Genomic DNA, 25,939 nt, shown 5'->3' on the forward strand with positions numbered 1-25,939 from the left:
TAATGAAGCCTGAGGAGACATCCTCTTCCTTTGTGTGTGTAGGCAGGGCGTGTGCACACAAACATACGAGAGAGTGAGTTTAATCATTCACTTCCAAGCCTTGGTTTACTTTCTTTCCTTTCCTTTTTTTTTTTTTTTTAATGTTTTTCAAGACAGAGTCTTGCTCTGTCGCCTGGGCTAGAGTGCTGTGGCCTCCATCTAGCTCACAGCAACCTCAAACTCCTGGGCTCAAGCAATCCTTCTGGCTCAGCCTCCCAAGTAGCTGGCACTATAGGTGCATGACACCATCCCCCGCTAATTTTTTCTATTTTTAGTAGAGATGGAGTCTATGCTCTTGCCCAGGCAAGTCTTGAACTCCTGAGCTCAAGTGATCCTCCCCTGCCTGGACATCCCAGAGTGCTAGGATTACAGGCGTGAGCCACTGCTCCTGACCAGGTTTTCTTATCTATAAAAGGGAAGAACAATATCTCTGTTATGAGAATCAATTAAGATCAAGGAAATGAAAAACATTAAAGGCACAACCCCCTACGCGCGGGGTTATGACTCACAAGCCCTATTCAGTTTGCACAGTGGCTAAGCACTGGGCTCACAGGGCCACACCGCTTGGGTTTGGATCCCAGCATGGCTACTGATTGGCTGTGTGACTTCGGAGAAATGACCTGACATTGCTGTGCTGTGGTTTTCTCCTCTGTGAAACAACGGTAATGACAACACCAATCTTGGAATGTGTTCTTCTGAGCATTAAATGTATTGCCGAGCACTCAATAGATGTTAGTTGTTTGGTATTATCATCCCCACTCTTCCTCCTTCGCAAGGAGATAAGTAAGGGCTTCACTGAAATGAAGGTGATTCCTTAAAAAGTGGGGACATCAAACCAAGCTGGTCACCCGTTCGTGGAGTGCTCCACAGTACTCCCCACTCCCTACTGTCTGCAAGCGGTGATTACACGCCAGGCACTGTGCTAACGCTTTTACAGGCACTTGCTGTATACTCCCAGAAGCTCAAGGAGGTGGCGACTGTTATCACTCCCATTTCAAAGCTGAGGAAATAGAGGTTCAGACAGGTTAAGTAACTTACTTGCCCAAGGTCACACAACTAGGAGGTGATGGAGCCAGAACTCAAACCCAAGTCTGCCTGACTCCAAAAGTCTGTCTCCATCACCATGGTGTCCTGTTCCGTTAACCAGCTCCCCAGTTTGGGCTCAACTCAGCTTCGGGGGCCAGAGGAAGTCAGAGCTCTTCTTCCTGGACAGCACCGCCTGCGGCTCCTGCGAGGTGGGGAGGAGGGGCAGCCTGCTTCTCTCACCGCCCTCTGCCCTGCTGCACACGGCCCTCTCCTCCTCTAGGGGTCTTCGGGGGTCACTGGGGACCCCAGCTGTATCCTTCAGTCCTCTCAGGACCACTGTGGCATCTGGTACCCCCGGGCTGCTGGCCAGGTTCTTAGCCCCTGACCATGAAATGGTTCCACATTGATCTACGAAGAAAACAGCCATTCTGGACGTGGGCCCTGATGCGTAATGTCATTACGGAGCCAGCAGCGCATCCCATCCCATTATCGCCTGGCCAAGCTTCTGCGAGGGAGCCTGGCTGCAAATGGCTTTCTCCCGTCTGGGGGGGAGGCCGCAGCCCGTTTGCCCTCCACTGCTGGAGGAGAGATTTTATCTTTAATTGACACTGGCTGCCTGCCACCGCCTTGCCCTGCTGCCCAGGCTCGGAGCCCGATTCTCTCTCACGCTTCAGGAACAGGCTTCCCCTGGCTTCTTCCCTCTCCTCGGCCATGACATCCTCACCCCGCTGTTCTACGGGGTTCTACGCTGTTTTCCTCTACCCTGCCCCAGACAGCTCCGGGTGCGCCCTTGTCCTTTCTTGGTGTGACTGGACGTGGAGATCTCAGACATCTGTGGAGAAAAGCCTGAGAGCCACAGGGACGGGGTGGGAACCAACCCTCCTGCACATCCGCTGCATGTCAACCGCAGCAACCGACACTGCGCCAGGATCCTCAGGCGCGCTGCCCCGAAACAGGTGCTACCGCTAACCCCGCTGACACACAGGGGGCCAGGGCTGGCGAGCGGCTTCCAGGTTACCCAGCTACCAAGTGGCAGATCAAGACTTTGGACCGGGGTCCCCGAGACTCCAAGTCTACTCCCAGAGTAAGATAGTGGGGGGTCAGAGAAGGAGGAGGAGAGACAAACATGCACCCAGACCTGGCAGAGACTGGTGCCAAATGAAAACGCAGGGCCCCGTGTTCAACAATTATTAATTTCATCATGGCGACAGCTGAACATTAAACGCAACATGGGGCTCTTCTGAACAACTGCACAGGTTGCACACCCACGAAGCTGGCCCCGTGTGTGCCCCGCGTCAGTGTGAGAGGGACAACAGGGAGGGTCATGACCCATCCTATCTGGGCCCAGGATGTGCTCATTCCCCATCCCTAAGTGGTCCCTGGTCGTGCCACGGGTTCCTAGTTGGCCTCAGTACCTCAGCCATCCAGTCACTGCAATGACTTCGGCATCCCCAGGGCCTTGGCCCACTTAGAACTGGTGCAACTGCAGGGAGGAGGGGAGGGCTCCTGCACAACAGGCAGGGATACAGAGTCATCCTTAAACAGAACGCTCCTTTCTTCCACGTTGCGGCAGGGGCTCGTTCAGGGGCAGCAGTGGAAATCGGAACACTGCCTGGGAGTCAGGGGTCCTGCGTGGCCTTGGGCAGATGACTTTTCACCTCTGACACTAGTCTCCAGTTGTAAAGTGCAGGGCTGGGGCAGGGTTATGCTATGAGTGTGTTGCATTCCTCAGGTGTTGAGGGTGGGAGCCCAGGGAGGTCCCCACAGACACAGAGGCAGAAAGGAGAGGCGGAGGCAGGCGCTCACACAGCAGGAGCGGCAGGACGCTCCAGATGTCTTTATTGGGGCTCGAGCACAGCATGACAGCGGAAGGCATGCGGACCGGGCGCGAGGCCCGGCCTAGGCATGCCTCGAACACACACAAGGAGACAGCTTTAGAAAAGGACTAACCAACACCAGGCAGGGGCAGGGAGGAATGGGGTCGGGAGGGAGGGCCGAGGGAGGGGCAGAGGCCAAGGCTGAAGGGGTCGCCTGGCCTCTGCTATTGCACGCATCCTCTGGCCACCGGCCAGGAAGTACAGTATTGCAACTGGTCTCCTCTCGCCCGAGGCTTCCCCTTCTCAGACCCCTGAGCCAGAAGGGCAGACAGACCCCTTCCCTGCCCGTCTGCCCAGCAGCATCTTTGAAAACAAACAGACAAAGGAGACAGAAAAATAAAAAATAAAAAAAGACAAAATGCCCCCCTCCGTTAAGGACACAAATAGGCGGGGAGGAGTCTGCAGAGGAGTCCCTGGAAGTCCCCCCACAACTGGGGTGCAGCTAGCTGAGCAGTGACCCTGGAGGGCAGTCTGGCCTTCAATAGACTTCAACAGGCCACCTGCTGACAGGGTAAACACCCCGGAGAGAGTAGCCTGGGGCCACCTGCTGAACTGGCAATTCCCAGGTGCACTTTTCCTGGGACATTCCACACATGGTCAGGAGAAACAGCAAGGAATCAGAGAAGGGGAAGGGGATGGGAAACTCAGGGAAGGGCAAGGGATTGGAGAGACACAGCCTAACAAAGACAAACCACCAATAGCACGTGCACTACACACAAGAGTATAGTATGTATGAATATAGATACTATATGTGCATATATATCTCTTCAATGTACAGTAGAACATCAGACCCAGATGGCTCCAGGCCCCGAGGGTTGCATGGGAGGTTTTCCACCAGTCCTGTGCAAACAAGGATATCTGAGTCTTTCCCAGCGAAAGATTCTTGCCTGGGTTCCAGAGTTTCCCTAAGCCTCTGGCTTTCTGTCTGTCTGCCTGTCTCTCTCACGTTGGTGCCGCTTTAAGAGAGGGTGAGGACTTCAGCCTGGGCATAGTTGGACGAGAGGGCGTCTTGGCAGGTCTCTGTGTTTAAAGAGCACAGGTGTGAGACACTGGGACGCACGCTTTCGGCTCAACATGGCCTTCTGGAGGGGGGGCAGGGAGTTCAGCAAAGGAAAGGTAGAAACAAAGAATGAGATGTTAGAAGGAAGCCAGCTGCTGACCCACAGGCTGTGGGCTAAGGACAGGCCAGGAGCAGAGCTGGAAGGCATGAGGAACCCAGGGCTAAGAGGCCAGGAAGAGCAGCGATGGGTCAGGGAATGGGGTGAGCACTTCATCACCCCTCTGCCACCCCAACTCTAGGCCAAGATGACTTGGGTGATGTTGCAGCTCATCTCCATACCTGTTCAGGTAACCTCTAGCTCCAAGAACCACTAGCCTCTCAGGTCTTCAAAGCTCCAGTGCAGTGGAGAGAGGGACCACAGCCCTGCAGCCTGGCATGGAGGCAGTGGGGAAGGTTTCTGATGTGGCCTGTGGCTCACAGGCCATCACCCCAGCTGGCGCCTGTCCAACTTGAGCTCTCCCCCAAATAGCTCCATCTGCCATTACCCCCTGGGATATTCCATTGTCCCAAGGAGCTGCTGAAGAAGGCTCCTGAGCATGGTGCCATGTCGTGCCCAGCCCCCTTCCTCACTGTGGCAGGAACAGTGTCCCAGCAGCTGGAGGGCATGCAGCCTCAGGTGAATGCTGAAGGGGAAGGTCACGGAGGACGAATGTGCCTGTCTCAGGAGAGAAGGTCAGGAAATAGCATCTTAGTGAGAAACCGGACTCCTCAGAGAGCCCTTATCGGGATCCCATCCTCAGCCTGGGATGTGTGTGACCTGGGCCTTCCCTTCCGAGACCTCCCCAGTGGGGCACAGGCAGGGCAGGCAGGGATGCTGCTGTCTCAGCCGCAGAGCTGGGTCAACAACATGGGTGGGGGTTTCGGCCCTGTCCAGGTCACGCTGGGACAACCCCTGCAACCATAAGGTCTGAGGTCCAGGGCCGGGCCTCCTGTCCAGTGGGGCCAGATTTAGCATCCAGACCTCACAGCTTCTACCCTGGCTGCCTGGCCACCTCTGTCACTTTTCTAGGGAAAGGGCACTCTCATCTCAGGGTGATGCTGTTTCAATCTCCTTCAGACTGTGTGCCCCAGCCACCTCCTCAAACCCTGCCCTTCAGCCCACTGGTGCTGTGGGCCTCTGAGTACCATCCTTGAGGAAATCAGAGAAGGCCAAGGTCCTTAGAGCCCCATTTCCAAGGACAAGCAGCGAGAGCTGTGGTCTTGCCTTGCACTCCTAACACCAACCTATCTGTATAGGTTAAGCAACACCCTGCCACCACTAGGGGATGGAGGGAGTGCCTCTGGGCTTCCTGCAGGCAACTAGAGCCCAAGATGCACTGGTGAGAATGCCTGGGCTACTGAGGGGTCTTGGATGGGCACGAGCGAGGCAGGAGTCACAGCAAGGCTGTGAAGTGCTGAGAGCTAGGGAGCAGAGCACCCCATTCCGGCTAGTAATGGCCTCAGGCTGTCTTTTCACTGGTGTCCATGGACTCTCCATGCCCAGGGGCCTCAGAGTTGGGGAGGGGTCTCCCTAGGAATCAAAGGGTGTGGCAGGGATTTCAGAGGGTGAAATCTCTGGCCAGGGCAGAGGCCCTCCTTCCCCAGGAAGCTCTGTGAAAGGGCAACCCTGGCCCAAGGGCTGCCTTCCCCCTGGCTCTTGCAGCCCAGGCCTTAGGCTGCAGCCTCCTCCTCTCCAAAGCCCTGAGAAGTGGCCTCTAGGTTTGTGCAGCTCTGGTAGACTAGAAGGTGAGGTTGTGAACTCCCACCCGGGCTGCCCCCCTGCTCTGTGAGAAGGGGCTGGGCCGCAGCTGCAGGGAAGGACTTCTCAGGTGCACTCCAGTCCGAGGCAAACAAACTGCACTCCCGGACGGTGGGTGAGAGAAAGCTTCTCCCGAGGAGGGAGGCCCAAGGCCCGGGTGAGCCCGAGGCCTGTGCAGCAGCCCCCTCCCTTGCAGAGCCTGGTGCACAAGGGGGCTCTGTAGTGCCAGGACTCACTGACTCACTCCGCCCGTTCCCAGCACCCTGGGAAGGCCCTACCCAGTTCTCCCACTAGCTGAGTCCCGTCTCTCCCCTATGAAGCCAGGGAGCCGGGAGGGACGTGTGAGAGCCCACCTCCCCAAGGCATTAGGGGCTCCAGCCTGGCACTGCTGCATCTCGTCGCCCAGGGACATCTGTGCCCACCATAGGGGTGCTGTGAGCAGGCCCGTCCCTGTGGGAGGGAAGGAGGCGGTGGGTGCCGTGGAAACTTGGGCTTCTGACAACTTGAAGGCTGCCACAGAAATAGCGGCCTTGGTTCCCCGAACCAGAAAGGCAAGTCAGAGGAGAAAATAGCTGTGGTACCCGTGCTAACCTGGACGCCTGGCTCTTCGCGTCCCCGTCAGGGCCAGGATGCCTGGAGCTAGGGAGCCCTGCAGGGGCAGGACTGGACCTGTCAGCTGGGAGGGGAGAGGAACCCATCGTTCCCATCCTGCTCCACAGGCTTCCCCATCCCTGTCACTTAAAGGGGCCTGTTCCCATCCGAAGGACAGCTGCATAGAGGCCCCTGTATCCCCTCTTCTCAACTTTGAGGGCTCACTTCTTTCTGAGAGCAAGAGGGAGGCAGGCCTCGCAGACCACAGCAGGGCTGGGGTGCCCTGGTGCCCACCCTGAACAGACCTTCCTGGAAGGGACAGTCCTGTCTGCCTAAGGCCGAGGGAGGCGCTGACAGGGGGCACAGGCTCTGCGCAACACCCCCAACCGCATGAAATAATCTGATCTTTTTTCCCAGCTCACCTTTTGGGGTGGCCCCAGATTTCCCAGCCTCTGCTGAGTCCCCGAATGCTGTCCTGCCGTCCTGTCTTTGCCCACCGTGGAAGGAGCAGATATGGACCTTACTTAGTCACTCCCTCCACAAAGTTGCATAATCTGACTCTAAAAATTGCCAGGCGCATGGCTCTGTTGTCGGGTCTAATTCCCATCAGGTGAAACAGGAAATGTCTTGGCTGAGGCGCTCCTCATTCCCCAGGCCAGGAGGGCCCCTTCCTGGAAGTGGCAGCACCAGGTGACAGCAGGACAGCTTCTGTTCTCGCACATCCCCTCGGCTGCCCCTGCGCAAGGTGTACCCCTGCTCACCCAGTGACTCACAGACCTGTTGTGCTCCGGGCTCGTTAGGTAAATGAATACACTTAATTATAGAAATTAGATGAGTCTCCGGTTCTGGCAGGAATACAGAGCGCAGAGGCTGGGTGGGAGCGGCAGGTGACTCAGAGGCAGGGCTGGGAGTTTGAGGGAGCGGGAGAGGGAAGAAAAACTGTTGCGGAAGCAGAGGAAGCAGTGTGGAGAGAGATGCCGCAGCTCGGGGCACAGATGGGATGCCGGGCGCCGCCGCTGGGCGTCACCCGCTGACTCTAGGCAGGGGCCCCTGAAAGGGAGGGCCTCCCATGGCTAAGCAGTGTCCCCATGGCTCGCACCAAGCCTGGGGCTACAACTCTAGGGACCCCGACCTGCGCCCCCGGCCAGAGCTGGAAGACATCAGGCCTCCTCTCCCAGCAGCACTGCCCGTGAGCGCTGCTCTTGCAAGGAGTCAAACCCCCTTCACACCAGCAGAGATGCCCCATGTGACAGCCTTTTCCTTGCTGGTCTGGGTGTGGGGTGGACAGACAGACAGACAGACAGGCTGTTTTGTTACTGATTAAAGGCCACGAGGAATGGAAATACATCTGCAGTGATTAAAAATATTAACGCAAGCGTGGCTCCCCAGCAAGGCTGACCGGTCCCAGGCACACTGCGTACCACCACATACACACCTGGCCGCCACGTCGGCCCTGGTGGGACCCTGAGAGAAAAGCAGGGCCCACACACGGGTCCTGGCTGTGCTGGCACCTATGGCTCCGGAAGAGGCCGGTATGGGTAGGGATGGGGTCGAAGCCCTGGGAGTAAGCTCCTCTTGCTCTTGGGCTCCGGAGCTGAACGCTGGGAGAGCTGGGTGCTGCGGGGGAAAGACCCAGGGACCCGAATTCGCCTCCATCCCTCCCGCTGCTCCCTTCAGGCCCCAGGAGGAAGGAGGGCTGGGAGGGCGTGTGAGTGTGCCTGTTGGTGTGTGCACGCCTGGAGGTGGCCTGGAGGTGACGAGAGCCCAGGGTGTCACTAAGTGGCAGAGTGACCGGGGGGTGGGCTGGTGAGAGGGTGGAAGGGGTGGGCAAGCAGGAGCTTTCTCGGAGGGTAGGGTGAGCTGTATCGCGATGCCAGTGGAGACAGCCCCAGGCTGGTTCCAGCTGCTCCAGCTATGTTGTTTAGACTCCGGGACTTTTCACAGCCTTGGTGAAGAAAAGGCACAGGGGTCAGTGAGGCACAGCTCCAGAGATCCATGCTCCAGGGGACCCTGCAGGGCAGGTGGCCCTGGGCTGGGCTAGGGGGGTCTGGCCCTCCTTGACTCTCCCTGACCTCTGGGTCACCTGGGCTTCTGAGGACAGACTGCAGGGTCCTATCTCCAGTTGACCTTTTTCTTGTGCCATCCCCAGGTAAGTTTCCTTCCAGCTCCTTGACAGCCCAGCTGCACAAAGACCCTGCAGCCTCCAGCACTGGCCTTCTTGACCCTAGAAGCCCTAATTAGCACCTGGCCCACCTTCGCCCCAGGGAGCGGACACTGTGACACATGGGCAGCTACAGATTAATGATGGGGTCTGTGCCGGTGGCTGGCGGAGGCCTGGGCCCACTCACTCCTGGTCCTAAATGTAGCCCGAGTACAGAGAAGGGAGGCATGGTGTGGCGTGGGGAAAGTTGTCAAGCGCGCACTGGGAGTTTGGCGATGTTAATTGCCACACTTGCTTAGCAAGGCCTGTTTCCCAGCAACCCACCTGTTCCCTCACGAAGGTCACTCTAATTGGCTGCGCTACACGCTTGTTGCCAAGAAGCAGTGTAGAGGCATCTTGAAAATAGAGCAGCCGAGCCCCACAGGTACCCCAGAGACAGAGGGTGGCAGAGCGCAGGCGCCCTGCCCGGCGCGCACACACGTGCAGCCCCTTCCCCAGGTGCGGCCCACTCCTAGTACCTCGTGGTCCCACACAGCCTCTTCCACACCTACCTCCACTGAGCCCGGCAGCTCAGGGAGGCGAGCAAGCGAGCCCGGCACTCAGCTCTGTGTGCTTGAGTCCTGTGTGGGGATGGGGTCCCTTCCCGCCTCATTCTAGGCTGTCCGCTTAGCGTGCTCCAGCCAGAGCAAGGCTCTGGGCCTGAACAAGTGTGCAGTAGAGGCAGGTAGGGAGGCAGAAGAGAAGGCCACATCCAGGGCCCGAGGATAGGGGCATGGCGGGGAACAGAGGAACACAGGCATGGTATGGGGTCTGGGCTATTTGGCTGGGGCCTCTGGGCCACCTCTTTCCAGGAGCCCGATCACTGCTCCTGCTCCTGCCACGCCATAGAACCCGCGCTCAGCACAGCTGGACACACGACTCTCGGGGTCTGGGTGGAGTCAGAGTGGTCTAACTGTGGGAATTGTGATGTTGAGAGGGCCAGGGAAAGGGCCTCAGAAGGTGCCCCAGGAGCTCGCATGGCCTGAGCTGGCCAGGAGACATCCTTCAGGGCACACAGGCATTACAGGCTGTTCCTGCAGCGGCCACTGCCCCTGCATCACTCAGCCCAGTCTGGGGTCTGGGGTCACTGGGGAGTGGGGATGGGAAATCTGGCTGGCTAAGAAGTGGCAGAGGACCCGGGAAGAGCCCTGTTTGAGGGAGGATCAGGGTCTGTCCTGGAACAAGGCAGGATGTTTAGGTAGGTTAGGTCACAGGCACAGGGCAAAGGGCAAGAAAGACAAAAAGGTGATCGAAAACTGGGTAGAAAAAGCATCTGGTCTTAAGGCCCTGGTTTTCAGCCACCACGGGTCCTCGACCATCCTTGATCATTTCTGGGCCCTTCCCCAGGCCAGGAACCCTAGCTCCACAGCCCAGCTTCCGCCCTGTGCCTGGCACAGGCTCGGGGCTGGTGACAGGACTTCAGCCTTCCCTGACAAGCAGAGAATGGCTGCTCCTTTTACCTCTCCAAATCCTTCGGAACATCCCTCGGGTGGGACCAACCCACTCTCCCTGCCACCCTGCCCCCTGGTCACCCTGGCCCTGCCTCAAGAGGACAGGCACACCCCAGGGGCCTGCAGATCAGGGTCAGCCCACCCTGAGCTCCCGGACCCCCAGCGCACGATGGAAGGAAGTGAAGCCTGTGCCAGGCTCCCTCACTCCCGAGTGCTGCTGCATCTCCCGGGACGACTCATCGGGAAGCCTCAGCCATGTTGCACGGGGGCCTAGGGAGAGGCCGGCAGTGACTCTGGGAGCAGAGCCTGAAGGTGGAGGTGACGGAAATGGAGGTGAGGGGCAGAGGCCCCTGTCATGGTGTCCCCTCAACCCTCTAGCACCACTCTTCCCTGTGGGCACCCGGCGGGGAGGGCTCCGGGTGCCCTTTTGGGATGCTGGCGGCCTTTCTAATCCAGGGACTGGAGATCAGGTACCCATTCTAAAAGTAGGGGCACAGGAGACAGAGGAGATGGTAGCCACGGTCTTAGGGGTGGGAGACCTCAAGCTCTGTGGGGGGCACTGGGGAGCCTTAGCTCTGCAGGGACTCCCCACCTGCCGGCCCGGGGCGCCATACCTTTCCGGACACTACCGTCAGCACAAGCATAGTCCCCAGCGCTGAGCAGGAAGCAGGCAGCTGCCTTCTTGTTTCTGTCTCGGGTGGCAGAGCGACGCAGGGCCCGGCGCTCCTCGGGGGTGGGGGCAGAGGCCAGGGGCTGGGTTAGGCCAGCTCCCTCCTCGTCGGACAGCACTGCATTGGCATCGCCATTCTGCTTAGAGTCTGGAGGGGCAGACAGAAAGGAGGCTGCGTGAGGGGCTGCCTGGGCCTTGCTCACAGGGTCAGCTGTGGTCTCTCGGGTCTCAGACCCAGGGTGTCACTCCCCAACCTGAGCAGGATCTATCTACCTGGGAGGGCGTGTCACCAGAGCCAGGGAGTAGGCTTGTACCTGGGGACAGCGGCAAAGTGCAGGATGCTGTGCTTGGTCTGAAGGTTGGCTTCCCGCCCAGCCTTGGCCTAAAGCCATTCCTAGGGGAGGAAGCCACAGCACAGATACCCAACAGCAGGGACCCCCCGTCTGCCTGCTGAGGACTGCCCCGTGAGATCAGCCCAAGGCAGGTGGCAGATCCTACTTCTTCCTCAGATCTGGCTCAGGCTGACATTTGGACGAGTGTGTGCTCCCGAGGAGAATGTGTGGCTTGCTGGGATGAGGGTTAAACCTACAAAGTGGTATCTACAGCTCTCTCTGGACCGCCTGGAGGCAATTATTGTTGTTCACTAAGCATTTAGACCAGAGTCCACTGCCCAAAGGGCTTACAGCCCCTGCTCCCAGGGCCAAGCTGTGTCTGGGGAAGACACCATGGGACAAAGCCACAGTTCAGCTCCCCACTGCTGTGGGCTTAGTCCCAACCCCTTGCCTGTCAGGCAGCAGCACGGGTGAAGCTGGGCCCTTGGATCTGGAGAAGGGGAGGCTACTTGGCCTGAAGACAGTGGCCCTGGCACTGGCCAAGCAGGTCCTCGACGTCGCTGAGCAGTCAGGGCCAGCCTAGGGGCATGGCTGATGGAGCCACACACAGTTCCATGCACACTGAGGAACTGACCCGACTCCCCCATTTTGATACTAGGATTCTCTCTAAGATCTCAATGGGCCTCAGAGTATAGCTGAAATTCCCTGGGAGAGTTATATCCGGGGATTAGGAAGGGGTACCACTTTGACGGGGGAGAAGAGGAAAGCCTGACCAGTGCTGTTCAAGCAAGATCTTTGGAAGATCCAGGCCCCTGAACGACCCCAGGGAATGAGTGGCCCCCAGCACGTACGATGGACACATGCCAATAGACCACCAGTGAGTGTCCCGAGTCAGGCACCTCCCTGGAGGACCCTTCCCACTCTGCCCCAGAACTGAGCCAGGAGCTGTTGCCTTAGTCTCCTGGCCCCAGCCCAGCTCCCCAGTGGCCTTGTCCTGGCATCCAACGGCTCCCCGTACCAGGAATCCCATACCCTCCCTGGGAGCCCAGCCCGTACCCCACAGCCAGATGCCTTTCCCACTCTCCAGCCTAACTCCATGTTGCTGGGGATTCAGCTGATTTCCAATCTCTGTTTCTGACAAAGATGGCGGTGGGCTTTCTTGGGGTGGCCTTTCCCGTCCTTGAAGGACAGGATTCAGATGCCCAGGCCCTCTCCTTCCAAGATGCAGATGCCAGTTTTTTCCACCTTCCTCCCTGTCCTAACACTGTCTGGGCCACTCCCTCCTTGGTCCCCTTCCATCCCATGTCACACCCTGAGCCCAGGACTCGATCTAGCTGGTGCTGAACAGAAGGCAGCCTCCCACTGCTGTTACGTTATCACATTTATTAGGCCAAGAGACACCAGACTTGAATGTTTGGAAAGAAGTGATTCATGTGTTGATGTACCTTGGAAGAACAGCTGCCCTGCTCTCTGGCCAATAATGACAGTGCCTGACATTTGTAAAGTGGTTTTAACTTCTCAAGATGTTTTCGTATCTGTCATTCATTGGGGTCTCTCAAAGTCTGGGGGGTAACATGTTGCTATCATTCCCATTTTGCAGGTGAGGACTCTGTGCCTAGGGAGGGTGAGTGACTGGCCTCAGGGCACACAGCACAGCGGCCAAGATGGGATCAGAAACCAGGGCGTCTAATACAGAGCCCCATGCTCCACCCGTCACAGGCTACGCTGGGTGGAATACTCACTCCACAGATCTGATGTTCAGGAAGCTATCAGAGAGCCAGCCAGAGGATAGAGAAATTCGGCCTCTATACTTTATCCTCATAAAGGCGCATCTTATGCTTAGGAAAGCCCAGCACAATGGCACACCCCCAAACTCCAAGGGCTGAGGTTCACCTGGGGGAAGAGGGGCCTTCCTTCCCAACCCCTAGTCTCACCTGCCCGTTTCCTCTCGACCACACCCTCCTCCCGGGCAGGCGGGCTGGTATCACTGTAGGTGCTATCCCGGGGCGAGGTCTCCTCAGACTTGCAGTACATAGGTGACTCAAGCTGGGCTGGCCGTGGCACGTGCTTCTTCCGTTTCTTGGGCAGCTTCTGCTTGGCCATGGCCAGGGAGTAGTACATGCCGAAGTTGTTGACAATGACGGGCACCGGCATGGCGATGGTGAGCACGCCTGCCAGCGCACACAGTGCCCCCACCAGCATACCTGACCACGTCTTGGGGTACATGTCCCCATAGCCCAGCGTCGTCATGGTGACCACAGCCCACCAGAAGCCGATGGGGATGTTCTTGAAGTCGGTGTGGTCGTTGCCCCGGGGGTCGGAGGGCCTGGCCCCGATGCGCTCAGCATAGTAGATCATGGTGGCAAAGATGAGCACGCCCAGGGCGAGGAAGATGATGAGCAGCAGGAACTCGTTGGTGCTGGCCCGCAGGGTGTGGCCCAGCACGCGCAGCCCCACGAAGTGGCGCGTGAGCTTGAAGATGCGCAGGATGCGCACGAAGCGCACCACGCGCAGGAAGCCCAGCACGTCGCGGGCCGCCTTGGACGACAGGCCGCTCAGCCCCACCTCCAGGTAGAAGGGCAGGATGGCCACAAAGTCGATGATGTTGAGCAGGTTCTTGACGAAGTCCAGCGTGTCGGGGCAGCACACGATGCGCACCAGGAACTCCAGCGTGAACCACAGCACACACACGCCCTCGATGTAGGTCAGGATGGGCTCTGTTTCCACCTCCCGCCGGAAGCGCACGCTGGTGATGTTCCCCACTCGGTGGATCTCTGTCACGTTGCGGTCGATGTTGAAGGCCTCGTGGGTCTCCAGGCAGAAGGTGGTGATGGAGACCAGGATGAAGAAGAGAGAGGCGAAGGCCACCACCTGTGGGCAGGGGAGGAGAGCAAGGGCCAGCTGTTAGACAGGGATGCGTGGGCCAGCTGGGGACACGGCCTCTGCACGCGGGTCACCAGGCAGCATGTTCGAGGGTGAGAAGTGGGGTTAAGGTACAGTCAGGGGCTGGAATCCCCTCTTCAGAGGGGCCCCATCCACCTGCTTGGGTGCTCTAGGGCAATGCCTCCCAATCTTTGTCACAGTGCACAGAAGACAGAGGCTGCTCCTGGCCAGAAGCAACCGGCCAGGGAACTACAGCTGCCTGGCCCTGCGGCGACAGCTCTGCCCACCTCTCACCCGTTCATGTAATGGGCGTACAAACTCTTTAAGAATCTTGTTATGATTTTGATCTAAGAGGTTTAGGGCAGGGCTTGTGATTCTGCATTTCTAACAAGTTCTCACTGAGGCTGTCTGTCCACAGACCACAGCTGGAGTAACCAGGCCTTAAGGCAGGGGTCCTCAAAGCAAGGTCCTGGACCAGAAGTATCAGGTCCCCGGTTAGAAATGCACATTTCAAACCCCACTCAAAACTACAAATGAGAAGTGAGAAATCTGTTTTAACAAACCTTCCTGGTAATTCTGATGCATACTGAAGTTTGAGGTCCGCTGTGGTAAGGTAAGGACGCCCAAGGGCAGGCAGCTGCGAGGAAGAGCAGGTTGAGCCTCTTGCTGCTGGCTGAGCCCATTGGCCACAGCCCCTTTCTCCCACCTCTCACCTCGGGATGTCACCGTGACTGCCTAGACAAGTCCCTGAAGGAAGACCACAGCCACCATGGCAGGAGACAGGGTGGTCTGCCCAGAATAACCAGTCCCACCCCTTCCCACGAAATAACATTTCCTGGGACTCTGAACTCTGAAGAAAAATGAACCATCCAGATCAGACAGTGGCAGCGGCTGATCCCGACGGCTGCCAGGATCTCGGCTAGAATGATGACGGCAGCACCCGGCAGAGGAACGGCTGGGTTTAAGTGTCCACTCATTATGAATGGAGATGAAATGCATGTGTAATAACACCAATTAAGCAGCCTTCATCTATTATTCACGCCCTGCCATTCATCATGGTCAGGATGCCCGCTGCTGGGGTCCAGTCTTGCGCCCCCTGCTGCTGCCTGTCCTGCTTGGAGGGTGGGGCTGCGCCTCCTCCCTAACCAGAGGGCTGAGCCTAAATAGGCGTGGTGGGTAAGGGAGATCTGTGGCCCCATGATCACCGGCAACCTCCATACTTGCCCCACCCTGATTCCCACCTGGCTGTGGCCTTAAGGGCCCCCTGTCCAATGAGGACTCAGAGAGTTTTTCCTCCCTGGAAGTCTTTACCAGGAGGGGAAGGACACACCTTATTCTTAGTACCACAAAACACCAATGAAAACTACAGGCGGATCCGGGAAAATGAGGCAAGTAGCAGCACCTCCAGGGCTTCTGGAGCAGGAACAACTTTGAGAAGGGAACTTTGGGAATGAACATTCATCAGCTGTCTCTTCTGTGCCTGGCACTGTTAAGGACCCTGTATATGCTTCAATTGCCTTCAGTCCTCCCAGTGACCACAGCAGGACTCATCATCCCATTTTATGCAGGATAAACTGAAGATCAGAGAAGTTACATACTTGCCTAAGATCACACAGCCTAGAAGGGGTGAAAATAAGATTTGAACTCAGAACTGTTTAACTTCAGAGGATGTACCCTCTGTTCCTGCTACCCTGTCTTTACCACCTCCTGGGCAGGGTCAACTCACAGGCCCAGGAAAGCTGTCTCTGAATTGTTGATCTTGTTCCCAGTTAGTTCCCTGATGCCTGCTATTTTACCCTTAAGGATATGTGTACCTCATTTACACTTGAACTTGGATGGATTGAACAGAAACAGCTGGGGTCAGGAGATGGCTAGCAGACATACTTTCCCTACGTTACAATTTTGCCTGGAGCTTCTCCTGCCTGCTTCTCCCCAGTGAAGGTAAATTTCACCTGCCTTTCTGGCCTCATTTTTCCTCCTCTGATAACTGGGCTGCTGAGATAATATAATCTGATATGGGCATTATGCAAACGGCTCCAGCCCTCGGACTCTCCAAGGCCATCCAGAGATGAGCCAGTGAAAGGCCTGCCCGTGGCAATGCTGGGAATCCAAGTCCTGGCACCACCCCTGCCCCGAGAAACAGAAGGGGCTGGCGTAAGGGTGGGGACAGCATATCCCAATTCTGCCAGGAAACATGGGAAGCAGGAGCTCACCCTCTGAGGAGAAGTTAGCCAGGAGAGTTGGCCCACCTGGGAGCCTGAGCGTGAAGTTAATTAGTGATTTGGAAAAACAAGTTCAGGAAGAGCTGCCAGAGAGCTGAGCACAGAGAGCAGAGAGAGGGAGGGAGGACGGCGCAGCCCCAGCCACCTTCACCCACAGGGCAAGGGGCCTGCCTGGCTGCCAAAGCCACTTGGGCTCGCTCTGCAGCGGGCAAGAGAATCCTTCAGGCCCAGTGGGTACAACCCATCCTCCTGGACTATGGAAAGACCCCTGTATTCCTGCTTTTCACTCAAGTTTGCTTTTCTTAAAACACAGAACCGTTCCATCTATTAACTTCTAAACTTCACATCCACCCTCTCAACAGATGAGGGCACGACCGTGGCGGGCACATGTGCCCAGTTTCCAGGGGAAATAAAGACACAAGAGGGCAGGTGACTTGCTCAGGATCAAACTGGGGCCAGGTCTCCTGACTCTCGGCTCAGAGCTCTTTCTCCTCGGTCCCTCTGGCCAAGCAAGTGGGGACAATCCGTCCCCCTTCTTGGTAGGGCCTGTCCCTGCTGTGCCCTCTCCAGGGCTGGGCAGCAGGGGCCCAGCAGGCCCCAGGAAGGCCTCCCTCTCCAGGGAGATGGAGCTGGGGCCGAGCTGGGGCATTTTCAGTGGCCTGGGCTCTGGCACATTGACCTGGATGGGTCCCGAGCTTACAGGTTCCCCTTCAGGGCCCAGATCACTCTTTTCTCCCCTAAGTTATTCTCCAAACTGAAATATTTCGTAAGTGGTTGACCCCGCTTCCAATGGTGCTTTTCACCCCTGAGGGCAGGGCTGTTGCTTTCTTTGTCACATCTCCCTTGATCAAAAAGGACAAAACAGGCCCAGGGAGGAGGTGGCTGCAGCAACACCACTCTGCTTAGAGGTCAAAGCCTCAGGCTGGAGCCTTCTATTCAGGCCGTCCTGCAGAGCTGGCAGCGCACATCCGTCCATCCATCAGCCGCACTGACAGCCTGAGAGCAGAGAACAGCTGGAGTCCTGGGCTAGAAGCCTCGGCCCTGGGGTCAGATTTCCTGGGTTCCTCATCCTGGCCCTGTCACCCAACCAGGTAAATGGTGCCCTCTGTACTGTCTCCGTGATAAAACATGGGGACAGCACCAGTACCCACCTCTAGTGGTACTGTAGGATTAAATGAGCTTCTAAATGGCAAGGGCCTGGCACCCAGTAAGTGCTTGATAAAATGGTGACAGAGCTGAGGAGGCTTGGGGTTCCCAGGGGGACCCATGCATGCAGCTTCTGAAGGTGAGCTGGATCTGAAGCCAAAACATCACAGAAACCTTGCTTTTCAGAAGTGAAAGAGACTCAGAAGTTTACCTAGTTCAACTCCCTTTCTGCTGTTTGATAGATGAAGAAACTGAGGCCTGGGGAGAAGTGACTTGCCCGGGTTTCCATGGCTGAAGCTGCCAGTTCTTTCCACTGCAAAAGGTGTGGAATCTGCTGGAAGTCACAACTGCCCAAGCAGAAAACTACCGGTATACACTGGCTCTGCCCGTGGCAGCTCCTGCCCTGCTGGGCGGACAGGCGGGTCTTGGCCTCTGTGCAGAAGTGCGCTTCTCCTCCATGCTCCCTGCTCCGCTGGGCTCCTCAGACACACGCTGCCTGGCTGTGTCCTGTTGGGGACCCACCCGCCTCCAAAGACCCAGATGTTTCAGCTGGTGGCTCAGCCCTTTCACCAGCCTCCTCCACCAACTCTACCCCAGGACTTTCCTTGTGGAAATGTAAAGTCACACACTTTGGGGTTCAAGTCGGGTTCTGTTACTAACTCCCTGAGACCCTGGGCAAGTTTCTTAACCTCTCCAAGCCTTAGGATCTTTATTTATAAGATGGAAAACTGAGTACTGACTATGTGCCAGACACTGTGCCGAGGAACAGCAGGAAAAAGCCAGACAAACACCCTTGCCCCTTACATTCTAGTGGAGACAGACTTGCAACAAATAAACAAGCAGAAAACATAGTATGCCAGAGGGTGTAAGTGTCAGAGAGTGTAAAGAGAAAAAGGAGATAAGGGGTGTGAGGGTGGGAGAGTTATTTCAAATAAAGTGGTCAGGTAAGGCCTCAATGACAAGGTGACACCTGAACAGAGACCAGAAGGAAAGAAGCAATGAGTCATATCAAGATCCAGAGTGTTGAAGAGGCAGAAGGAACAAGCAGTGCAAAGGCCCTGAGGCCACAGTGTGCTCGGTGCGTGTGAAGGGATGAGAGCAGTACCTACGTTATAGGCTCGTTTTGAGGATGGAAAGATACTCGTAAAACTCCGCACAGAGCCTAGAGTATCTCAGGAACCAGGCACAGGCTGGGCGGAGGGGAGATGTGACAGACACCAATCACCGGGACCGAATACAACCAGCGGGGGCAGGAGGGGAGCCCGAGGAAGAAGGGCCAGGGAGACAGATGGACAGATAAACATAAGGAGACTCATGCCCGAAAACCTATATTAAGGATGAAGTGTAGGAGAAGGGAAAATTGAGAACACAGCCAAAGACACTTGCAGAGTAAGATCTGTGGGGATGCGGTGAAGGACTGAGCCTTCTGGCGAAGCGAGATCCTAGTGCCCAGGCAGTGCTGGAGAGGAAGTGGGGCAGCCCTGGGGTAGGAGGCGGAAAAGGAGAAGGTCTGCCAAAAAAGGCATCTCTGAGCTGTCCCTGGGCTCCTGGGATAGCTCCTGGCCTGCATTAGGGCCCGGATCCCAGCTGAGGGACATCTCCTCTTCTCGCTTCTATGGGCTCCCCTAGGAACAGAACCTGCCCCTGCCCCACCTCTGGCTTGTGTCCGGAGCCAGCTTCTACCTAGCTTGTCCTCTGCTGAGCTGACACTGGGGGCCTGTCTGGGTCACTGGGTTGCCCAGAGCTGATGAGTCCCAGCCCCAGAGAGACTTCAGTCAGCCCAGAACATACTGTTCAAATGGAATTCCTGGTCACTGCCCATCTGCATCCCACGCTGTCCTATCTCTGCTTGGGCAGGTCCCCTGGCCAGGAAATTCCCCCTTTCCCTAACTCTGCATGGTTTAGCACTACCCACACTGGAAACTTATTTATTTATGTATTTATTTATAACCTGCCTCCTTCTAAAAATTACTTAAGGGAGCTAAGACATTATCATACAAGGCCCACCCAAGTCAACTTCTGTTTCCTTGCCGAAGCGTCCCCGAATGCCCCCACACCCCGACCCCATCCCACGTAGGGGTGGGATTGATTCCCTCCGCTTACCTCCTATTGAACTTTGTTATGACTACTGCGGTACCTCTCATGCCATCTCTTGTCACTTAATTTCCCTTGACCGCCACTTACTCCACCTGAGCTGATTCTCTTCAGGAGCAGGGACCACCTCTGACTCATCTTTCGATTTCTAGAACACAGCATGGTGTCTGGCATGTAGCTGCTCAGCAAATGTTTCCTGAATGACAGGAGCCAGGGTAACCCAGTCCTGGTAAGCCTGTCATGAGGAGAGATCATCCCCACTGACAAAGGTATGCCCAGTAATACCTCCAGGTAGGGGGGCCCTGGGACCTTTGCTGCTCTCTGGGGTGGGACAGGCTCACTTCCTGGTAAGTACCCCCTGCCTGGTGACAACCACCCTCTAGCCTGAAGAAAACCACAGCAGGGAGCCGGGCCAGAGGTTGGTCATACCCAGGGTGCAGGGGTGGCACAAGTGCTCTGTACCCAGCATTCCAGGCTGACACTGGCCATGGGTGGAGGTGAATGGCCTGGGGGTCTCCTGGCTCCCAAGGCCTGGCCGCCTGACTCTGCTCCTCACTGCGCTTCCCCCATACTCCAAAATAGACCAGGTTTATTTTATCCCCCCCCCACTCCACACCCCACCCCAAATGCTGACAAACAGAAACACCTCATCATCCAGAGACAAGATGTTCAGAGGCAAATGTTGGTCTGTTCAGAACAAGAGAGGAAAACAAAACACATCTCGGAGGAAACTGGGAGGTTGCCTGAGGGTAGGATCTGTAGGGAGGCTCGGGCAGCTCCTGCCCTCAGGAAGGAGGCAGAGGGGCTGCCTGGAGCAGGCTGGCACTGCCCTGCAGGACACAGGCCTCCTGGGCTCAGGTTCCCGCTCACCCAGCTCAGAGGGCACAGGATCAGTGAGTCCCCCTCACTGCAAAGTCTGTCATGACCACTGCCCGGGGCCCCAGGCAGCGCCTGGACCAGAGAAGCCAAGGAAACTTCAGGAGGGCAGGCAGGAACGAAGCCCTCATTTCTTTCCTAGAAGGCCTTGGTTTCATTCCTCTGCCTGGGCGGGGGAATCCTGGCTTCCACTCCTAACAAAAGCTCCCTTCTTTTTTCCTATGAAAGACCCACAGTGAGAAAAAAAAGAGAGAGAGTTTAGACTTCGGTAGGGATGGGAGGAGAGTGGAGGAGGAAGCTTTCGAGTGAGGGGCTGTGCTCTGAGCCCTCCGGAAGCAGAGGCCCTCTCTGGGCAGCAGCTGAGGGAGGCAGCGGTAGGAGCCCAGACTCGGACTCATGAGACCCGGGCTTGGATCCTAGTTCTTCCATCAGCTGTGCCACCCCGAGCAAGCCCCACTGGGCCTCGGGGTCCTCATGTGTAAGTGGAGGTTAATGATCCCTGCCTCACCTGGGCCAGATGAGCTAGTGGTAAAAAGCCTAAGTCAGGCACCCGACACACGGTGGCCACTTAAAGGTAAGGACCCAGCTCTAGTTGCCTTCCTGGAGCAGGGGGTCCTGTGGGTCTCTTCCTCTACTCACAAGGAAACATCGTGGGGAAATCAACTGATTTAGCCAAAGGACTACAATCCTGAACAAGGCTGATCGCTCAACTAAAGCCAGCCCAGCCTCTGAGACCTCTGGAAACTGGGGTCAGGGAGGGGAGTGCCCAGGGTCCCATTCTTCACGCCCTCTATCTGCTCTCAGAAAAGGAGGAAGGCACGATTCTATAGCTCTGGGTGCTGCCAGACCTCCACAGCTCCCCCTCCAGCTGGGAAGCCACCCTGGTGAGCACTCACTATGGCCCAGGCAGTGGGAAGGTGGGGGCAGGATCAGTCTTCCCCTCGTGCCTGGCCCCACCTCAGAAGCACAGCGGCAGCTGCCCCTAGGCCGGCCACGGTGAGCAGAGCAGGGTGAGCATCGCAGCCGGGAGTGAGCCTGAGCCAGGCAACAGGCTCTCATCACCAGCTCAGCTCACTTTGCATCGCTACAATGCACCACTCAGATGACCATGTGTGCTGGAACATAGCCGTGCTGCTCCTCTGCCCTCCTTAGCTCCCCACCCCGCAGCAGTCCCCTGGGTGCCAGGGACCAGGCCGGGCTAGGAGGGACAGCACCGTCCCAGCACTCCCATCACAGCACTGTGCCCTCAGGCCTGGAGGGGTGGCAGAGTAACGTCCCCATCTGCCCCAGGGTTTTCTGATGCCAGCCACAGGGGGTACAGAACCTCAAAACACCTTTCAGTCCAGAGTAGGACATGAGCCACCTCTCCACCTCGAAAACAGCCTAGGTTCAGTGGAAAGAACATGTTGTAATTGCAGGAGCAAGGGCTTGGGAGTCAGAGACTCTGGCTTCGATTCAAAACCGGCCACTCTCTGGCTATGTGATCTCAGGCAAGTTGTTTACTCTCTCACAGCCTCGATCTGTTAAGTGGGGATAACGGCCCTGTTTTAAGTTTATTGGGAAGATTAGAGATTAAAACATATACCGCCAAGTACCTACATGGGGTGCTTAATAAATAGTAGTTACTAATTCATTTTTAAAACGTATGTATTACCATCTGTATGTCCCAGGAGCAGCTGAAGGCTTGCCTTCACCTGTGTTCCTAGGCAGGTGGCAAGTCCTCTTTTGGTGCCTGTGCCAGCCAGCGCCCCATACAGCTATTCACATCAGTGCTAACAACCAGAAGGCCGCAAACTAGGGGTTGGTTGCAGATTCTGCTATTAGTTAAGTGTGTTGACAAATCTTGGTTTCTTCATTGCTTAAATGAAAGAATTAGCCCTGCCTCACCACAAACTTTTAAGACCTAAACTGAAATGCCCAGGCCGATGATTCCACATCAAAAGGGAAAAGATCTTGAGTTCCTGGAGGACTCCAAAGGGCAGGCCAAGCTCTGGGCTGACTCAAATAGAGGCCATTCTGCAGTGAGTTGAGAAAATAAACTCACTGATGGTACAGCCCCTTGGAATCCCAGAGGGGAAGAACTTGAGCAATTGTGAAGTCCCCAGAGATCCTAGAATGCTCAGAAATAGGGCCTCCCAACCAACCCATCTCATTCCTGCACCCCTGGCTTGACCCCTTTCCGGTCTCTATCAAGCTGAATCCACCCCCTCCACCCCCCAATGTTGAAAGAGTCTGAATCATTTGTGCTTGTCTCCCTCCCCTCGTGCAGACAGCCAAGCACTAACACTAGCCGCGTTAGTGAACTGCACGAGAAGCCCATGGAACTCACAGCAGACTCAGGCCAGGGGCATTACTGTGCCCTCACCTTCTGAGCTGGTCTCAGGGCTGCAAGGAAAGAAACCAAGGGAGCTGAACTCTAGCTTCATTCTCAGTCCCAAAAAAGATCCCCGCCTTCCAGTGGCTGCCTGCAGCCCACGATTGGTATCCTATGGCCCTGAGACCTCGGCTCCTTCCTTTTTTTCCAGGCAGGAGATGCATCTGCCCTGGTCTGGCGTTTATGCCAGCCTGGCCGGCCCCTCCCTGCAGCCCTACTCCCCAAGCCCTTGCCCTCCCCTGGGTAGAGAAGTGGAACTTTTCCTTTCACGACTACAATAAGGCCCAGCACAGGGAGGCTGAGGGGTGGGGTTACTGAGATATTAACACGGCAACTTGGGATGCCAGAGGTACAACCAGTTTCCATAGCAAGAAGCGGTCCCCAGACCCAACAAATTACATTGCTCTTTCCTGTCTCCCAGACAGACCCCAGTCTGGCTTCAGGCTGCCAGCCTTGATATCAAACACCAGCCCCAGGGGTTTTCTTTTTATAAACAATCTAAAGCCATCCTTTAGGGTTTTTTTTTTTTTTTTTTTAAGCTGCCTACGCATAATGGAGGCATCCCCCTACCACCCCCTTTCACTTAATGGGGTTAAGGGAAACTGGATCTGAGTGATGGACCTACTTATAACTTTGACTCAAACTGTACAAAAGTAATTTATGTAACCAAAATGCTTGTACCCCATAATATTCCGAAATAAAAAAAAATAAAACTCATTTAAAGAAGGCAAACTGGATTAATTTGGGGAGGGGGTGGTGGGAAGGGACTAGACCTTGCCTAAATCAACCTATGCTTCCTCCTGCCCCCCCCCCCCCCATGCACCCATCTCAAGCAGTAACCTGAACCAGGGCTTTCTGGGAAGCCAATTTCTGCTGCAGCAGAAGGAAAAGAAGCGGCAACAAATCTGGTATCACCAGGAAGCCTGTGGCTGGCCGCGGGCTGTGGGAGCCTGAAGGGCCTAGACCAGGGGTGGGGAACCCGAGGCCTTGGGGCCATATGTGGCCTTCTGGATCCTTGAGTGCAGCCTTTTGACTGAATCCGAATTTTAGTCCTTTCTGTCTAAATCTCCTCTCATCCCGGCTGAGGCCAGGACATCACAGGTGTGCAGGAAGCCTTGGGGCATGGCATGCTTCCTGAAAGAAAGAAGGTCTCTCCTAGCCTGGACAGGAGGCTGGGTTCTGGCCTCGGCTTTGCCTCTTACAAGCTGGAGATGCTGAAGCCTATGCCCCCCTCTCTAAAATGCAAAGTTGCCAGCACACTGAGATGCTGGCAGGGTTTAAATGAGGTGGCCCAGCATGGAAGCATCTAACACAGCACACCCCAGTTGTCTGTCCCCAGCAGAAGGCCAAATTCCAGCTGCCCAGGACTGTGGTCCTGTGGAGGAGAGGAGAGAGCTGAAGATTGGGCAGCCTGTGCAGACCAAGCAAGAGGGTGGAAGAGCTGAGCTAAGGGCACCCCACTCACTGCTAGGGGATGCGGCAAAGCAGGCAGCTGGGATTGGGTCCAAGTAGTAAGTCAAGTGTGTGCAATCTCCTGATGGAGCGTGCAGGGGAGAGGGTGGGAGTGTGTAATTCCCCTGAGAACCATGGAGGGGAGTTGGGAGGGAGGCGGGAACAGCCTGCTGTGGTAAGTCTCGGTCAGCTCCTCCCCGCCCCTAGCCATCACTGCTGTGCGACCCTTGCAGACCCAAAAGGGGGAGGCCCAGGCCGCTGCACTCACCCTGGCTGCCCGAGAGGAGTAGGGATCCTCGAAGAGCGCCCACATGCGGGGTTGCCAGCCGCGGCAGCCCCCGGACCCGGCGCCCGAGCCTGCACCTCCCTCGTGGGGGCCCAGGCGCTGCAAGGCCAGCTCCCTCTCATCGTCGCCAGCCTCGTCGCTGGGCCCTGGGCCGCCGCCGCCTCCGTCCGGGCTCTCAAAGATGTCAAGTGCTTCCTCGGCGTCCCGGTGCTGCCGGTAGGTCATCCAGCAGCAGGGCTCCACGTCGGTCTCGTCGATGCCCCAGAAGGTGAGCTCCTCCTCGAAGAGCGGCCCGCACACGTCGGCGGGGCAGTGCAGCTTGCCGGTGCGGTAGTAGTTGAGCACGTAGGCGAACACACCCGGGTGCCTGTCGAAGAAGAACTCGCAGCCCCCGCCGCCGCTGCTGCCGCTGCTGCCCGCACCGCCGCCATCGGTCTCGGGCCGGCCCCCGCCGTCGGGGTCGGCCAGCCAGGCGAGGCGGGTGCCCGGTAGGGTGCGCAGGGTGCTGCGGTAGGTCTCATGTCGCGTGCCGCCCACGTTGATGATGATCTTCTCCGACGCCTCGCCCTTGGCCATTTCTTCCTTCAGACATGTTTTGGACGGAGGCTTGTTCCCCGACTTGCGCCCGCGGTAGGAGGAGACACACACCGAGCTGATCATAAGAAGCGCTGCGGGGCTCCGGCTTGGGGCGGCCGCTGCCCTCCAAACACCCTTCCCGAGGAGGCAGCGTCAGACGGGGGAGGGGGAGGAGACGAGGAGGAGGCAGGAGGCGGCGGCGGCCCCCTCTGCGGCGTGGCCCTGCCCCCTGCCTACCCCCCCAGGGCGCGGAGCCGGAGGAGTTGGATTTCTTGGATGCACAGGTGGTTGGGGTTAGGGCAGGCAGCGCCGGAGAGGAGGCAGGAGGCGGGAGAGGAGAGCCAAGGACCCAAGCGAGGGGCCTGGGGAGGTAGGGGCAATCGCAACACGGTCCCCTGCTAGGATGGGACACGCCCCCCACCCCCTAAAAGACAAGGAAGCGCACAGTCCGGGCACGCTGCGAGGGTCCGGGGCGCGCGCGCTCACACTCACACGGGCCACCAGCTGGCTCCCAGACCGCGCCGAGCCCCGGGAGCAACCGGTTTTCCCGCGGCGGCAGCGCAGCAGCAACAAGTCCACCAAGCGGCTGCCGGGACCGGGCCGACGCTCTCACGGCAGCCGGAGCTCCGCGGGCCCGGGCTGCGTGCAGTCAACACGAGGCGGCGGCGGAGGCATGTGGCCTCTTCCCCCCATTCATAAATCCAGCGCAGGACAAGGATGGCGGGCGGGGCCGAGCTTATCGCGGCGGACAGGCGGGCGGGGGCTGCGCAGGGCCAGGCGGCAGCTGGAAAACAAGCGCGCCTGCAGGAGCGAGCCTCGGGTCCTGCGTCCGCGGCCGGGAGCTGCGCTGGGCCTGGCGCAGCGCTGCGGGGGCCGCGCTGGGGCGGGGGGGCCTCAGACGGGGCGTCCTGCGCGGCGCCGAGCCGGGGGGGCGGGGCCGCTCCGGGGAGCCGGGCTGTGGGCACTGGCGAAGGAGTCTCCCGGGCGGCGGCCGAGCTGCCAAGGACACCTGCAGGCTTCCCGGGCCGCGCGGAGAGGGAGCCTCA

The 25,939-nt window shown here is 57.4% G+C and overlaps 1 protein-coding gene across 2 annotated transcripts; it reads right to left on the minus strand.

Moving 5' to 3' along the window:
* Positions 1 to 3,900: 3,900 nt before the first annotated feature.
* On the minus strand, positions 3,901 to 24,977 carry KCNC4 (potassium voltage-gated channel subfamily C member 4). 2 transcript variants are annotated; one of them, XM_069479015.1, is made up of 4 exons: positions 24,300 to 24,977; positions 12,919 to 13,855; positions 10,597 to 10,800; positions 3,901 to 3,962 (listed from the first exon to the last, which is right to left on the minus strand). In XM_069479015.1, the coding sequence occupies exons 1-4, from the start codon at positions 24,975 to 24,977 to the stop codon at positions 3,901 to 3,903; spliced, it is 1,881 nt and encodes a 626-aa protein (XP_069335116.1). The 2 variants fall into 2 exon arrangements, with proteins under 2 accessions (XP_069335116.1, XP_069335117.1); XM_069479016.1 differs by lacking the exon at positions 3,901 to 3,962 and adding an exon at positions 3,969 to 4,024.
* Between the last annotated feature and the right edge of the window lie 962 nt (positions 24,978 to 25,939).

This window comes from Eulemur rufifrons, chromosome 8 (genome assembly GCF_041146395.1).
Source record: "Eulemur rufifrons isolate Redbay chromosome 8, OSU_ERuf_1, whole genome shotgun sequence".
Taxonomy (NCBI): Eukaryota; Metazoa; Chordata; class Mammalia; order Primates; family Lemuridae; genus Eulemur; species Eulemur rufifrons.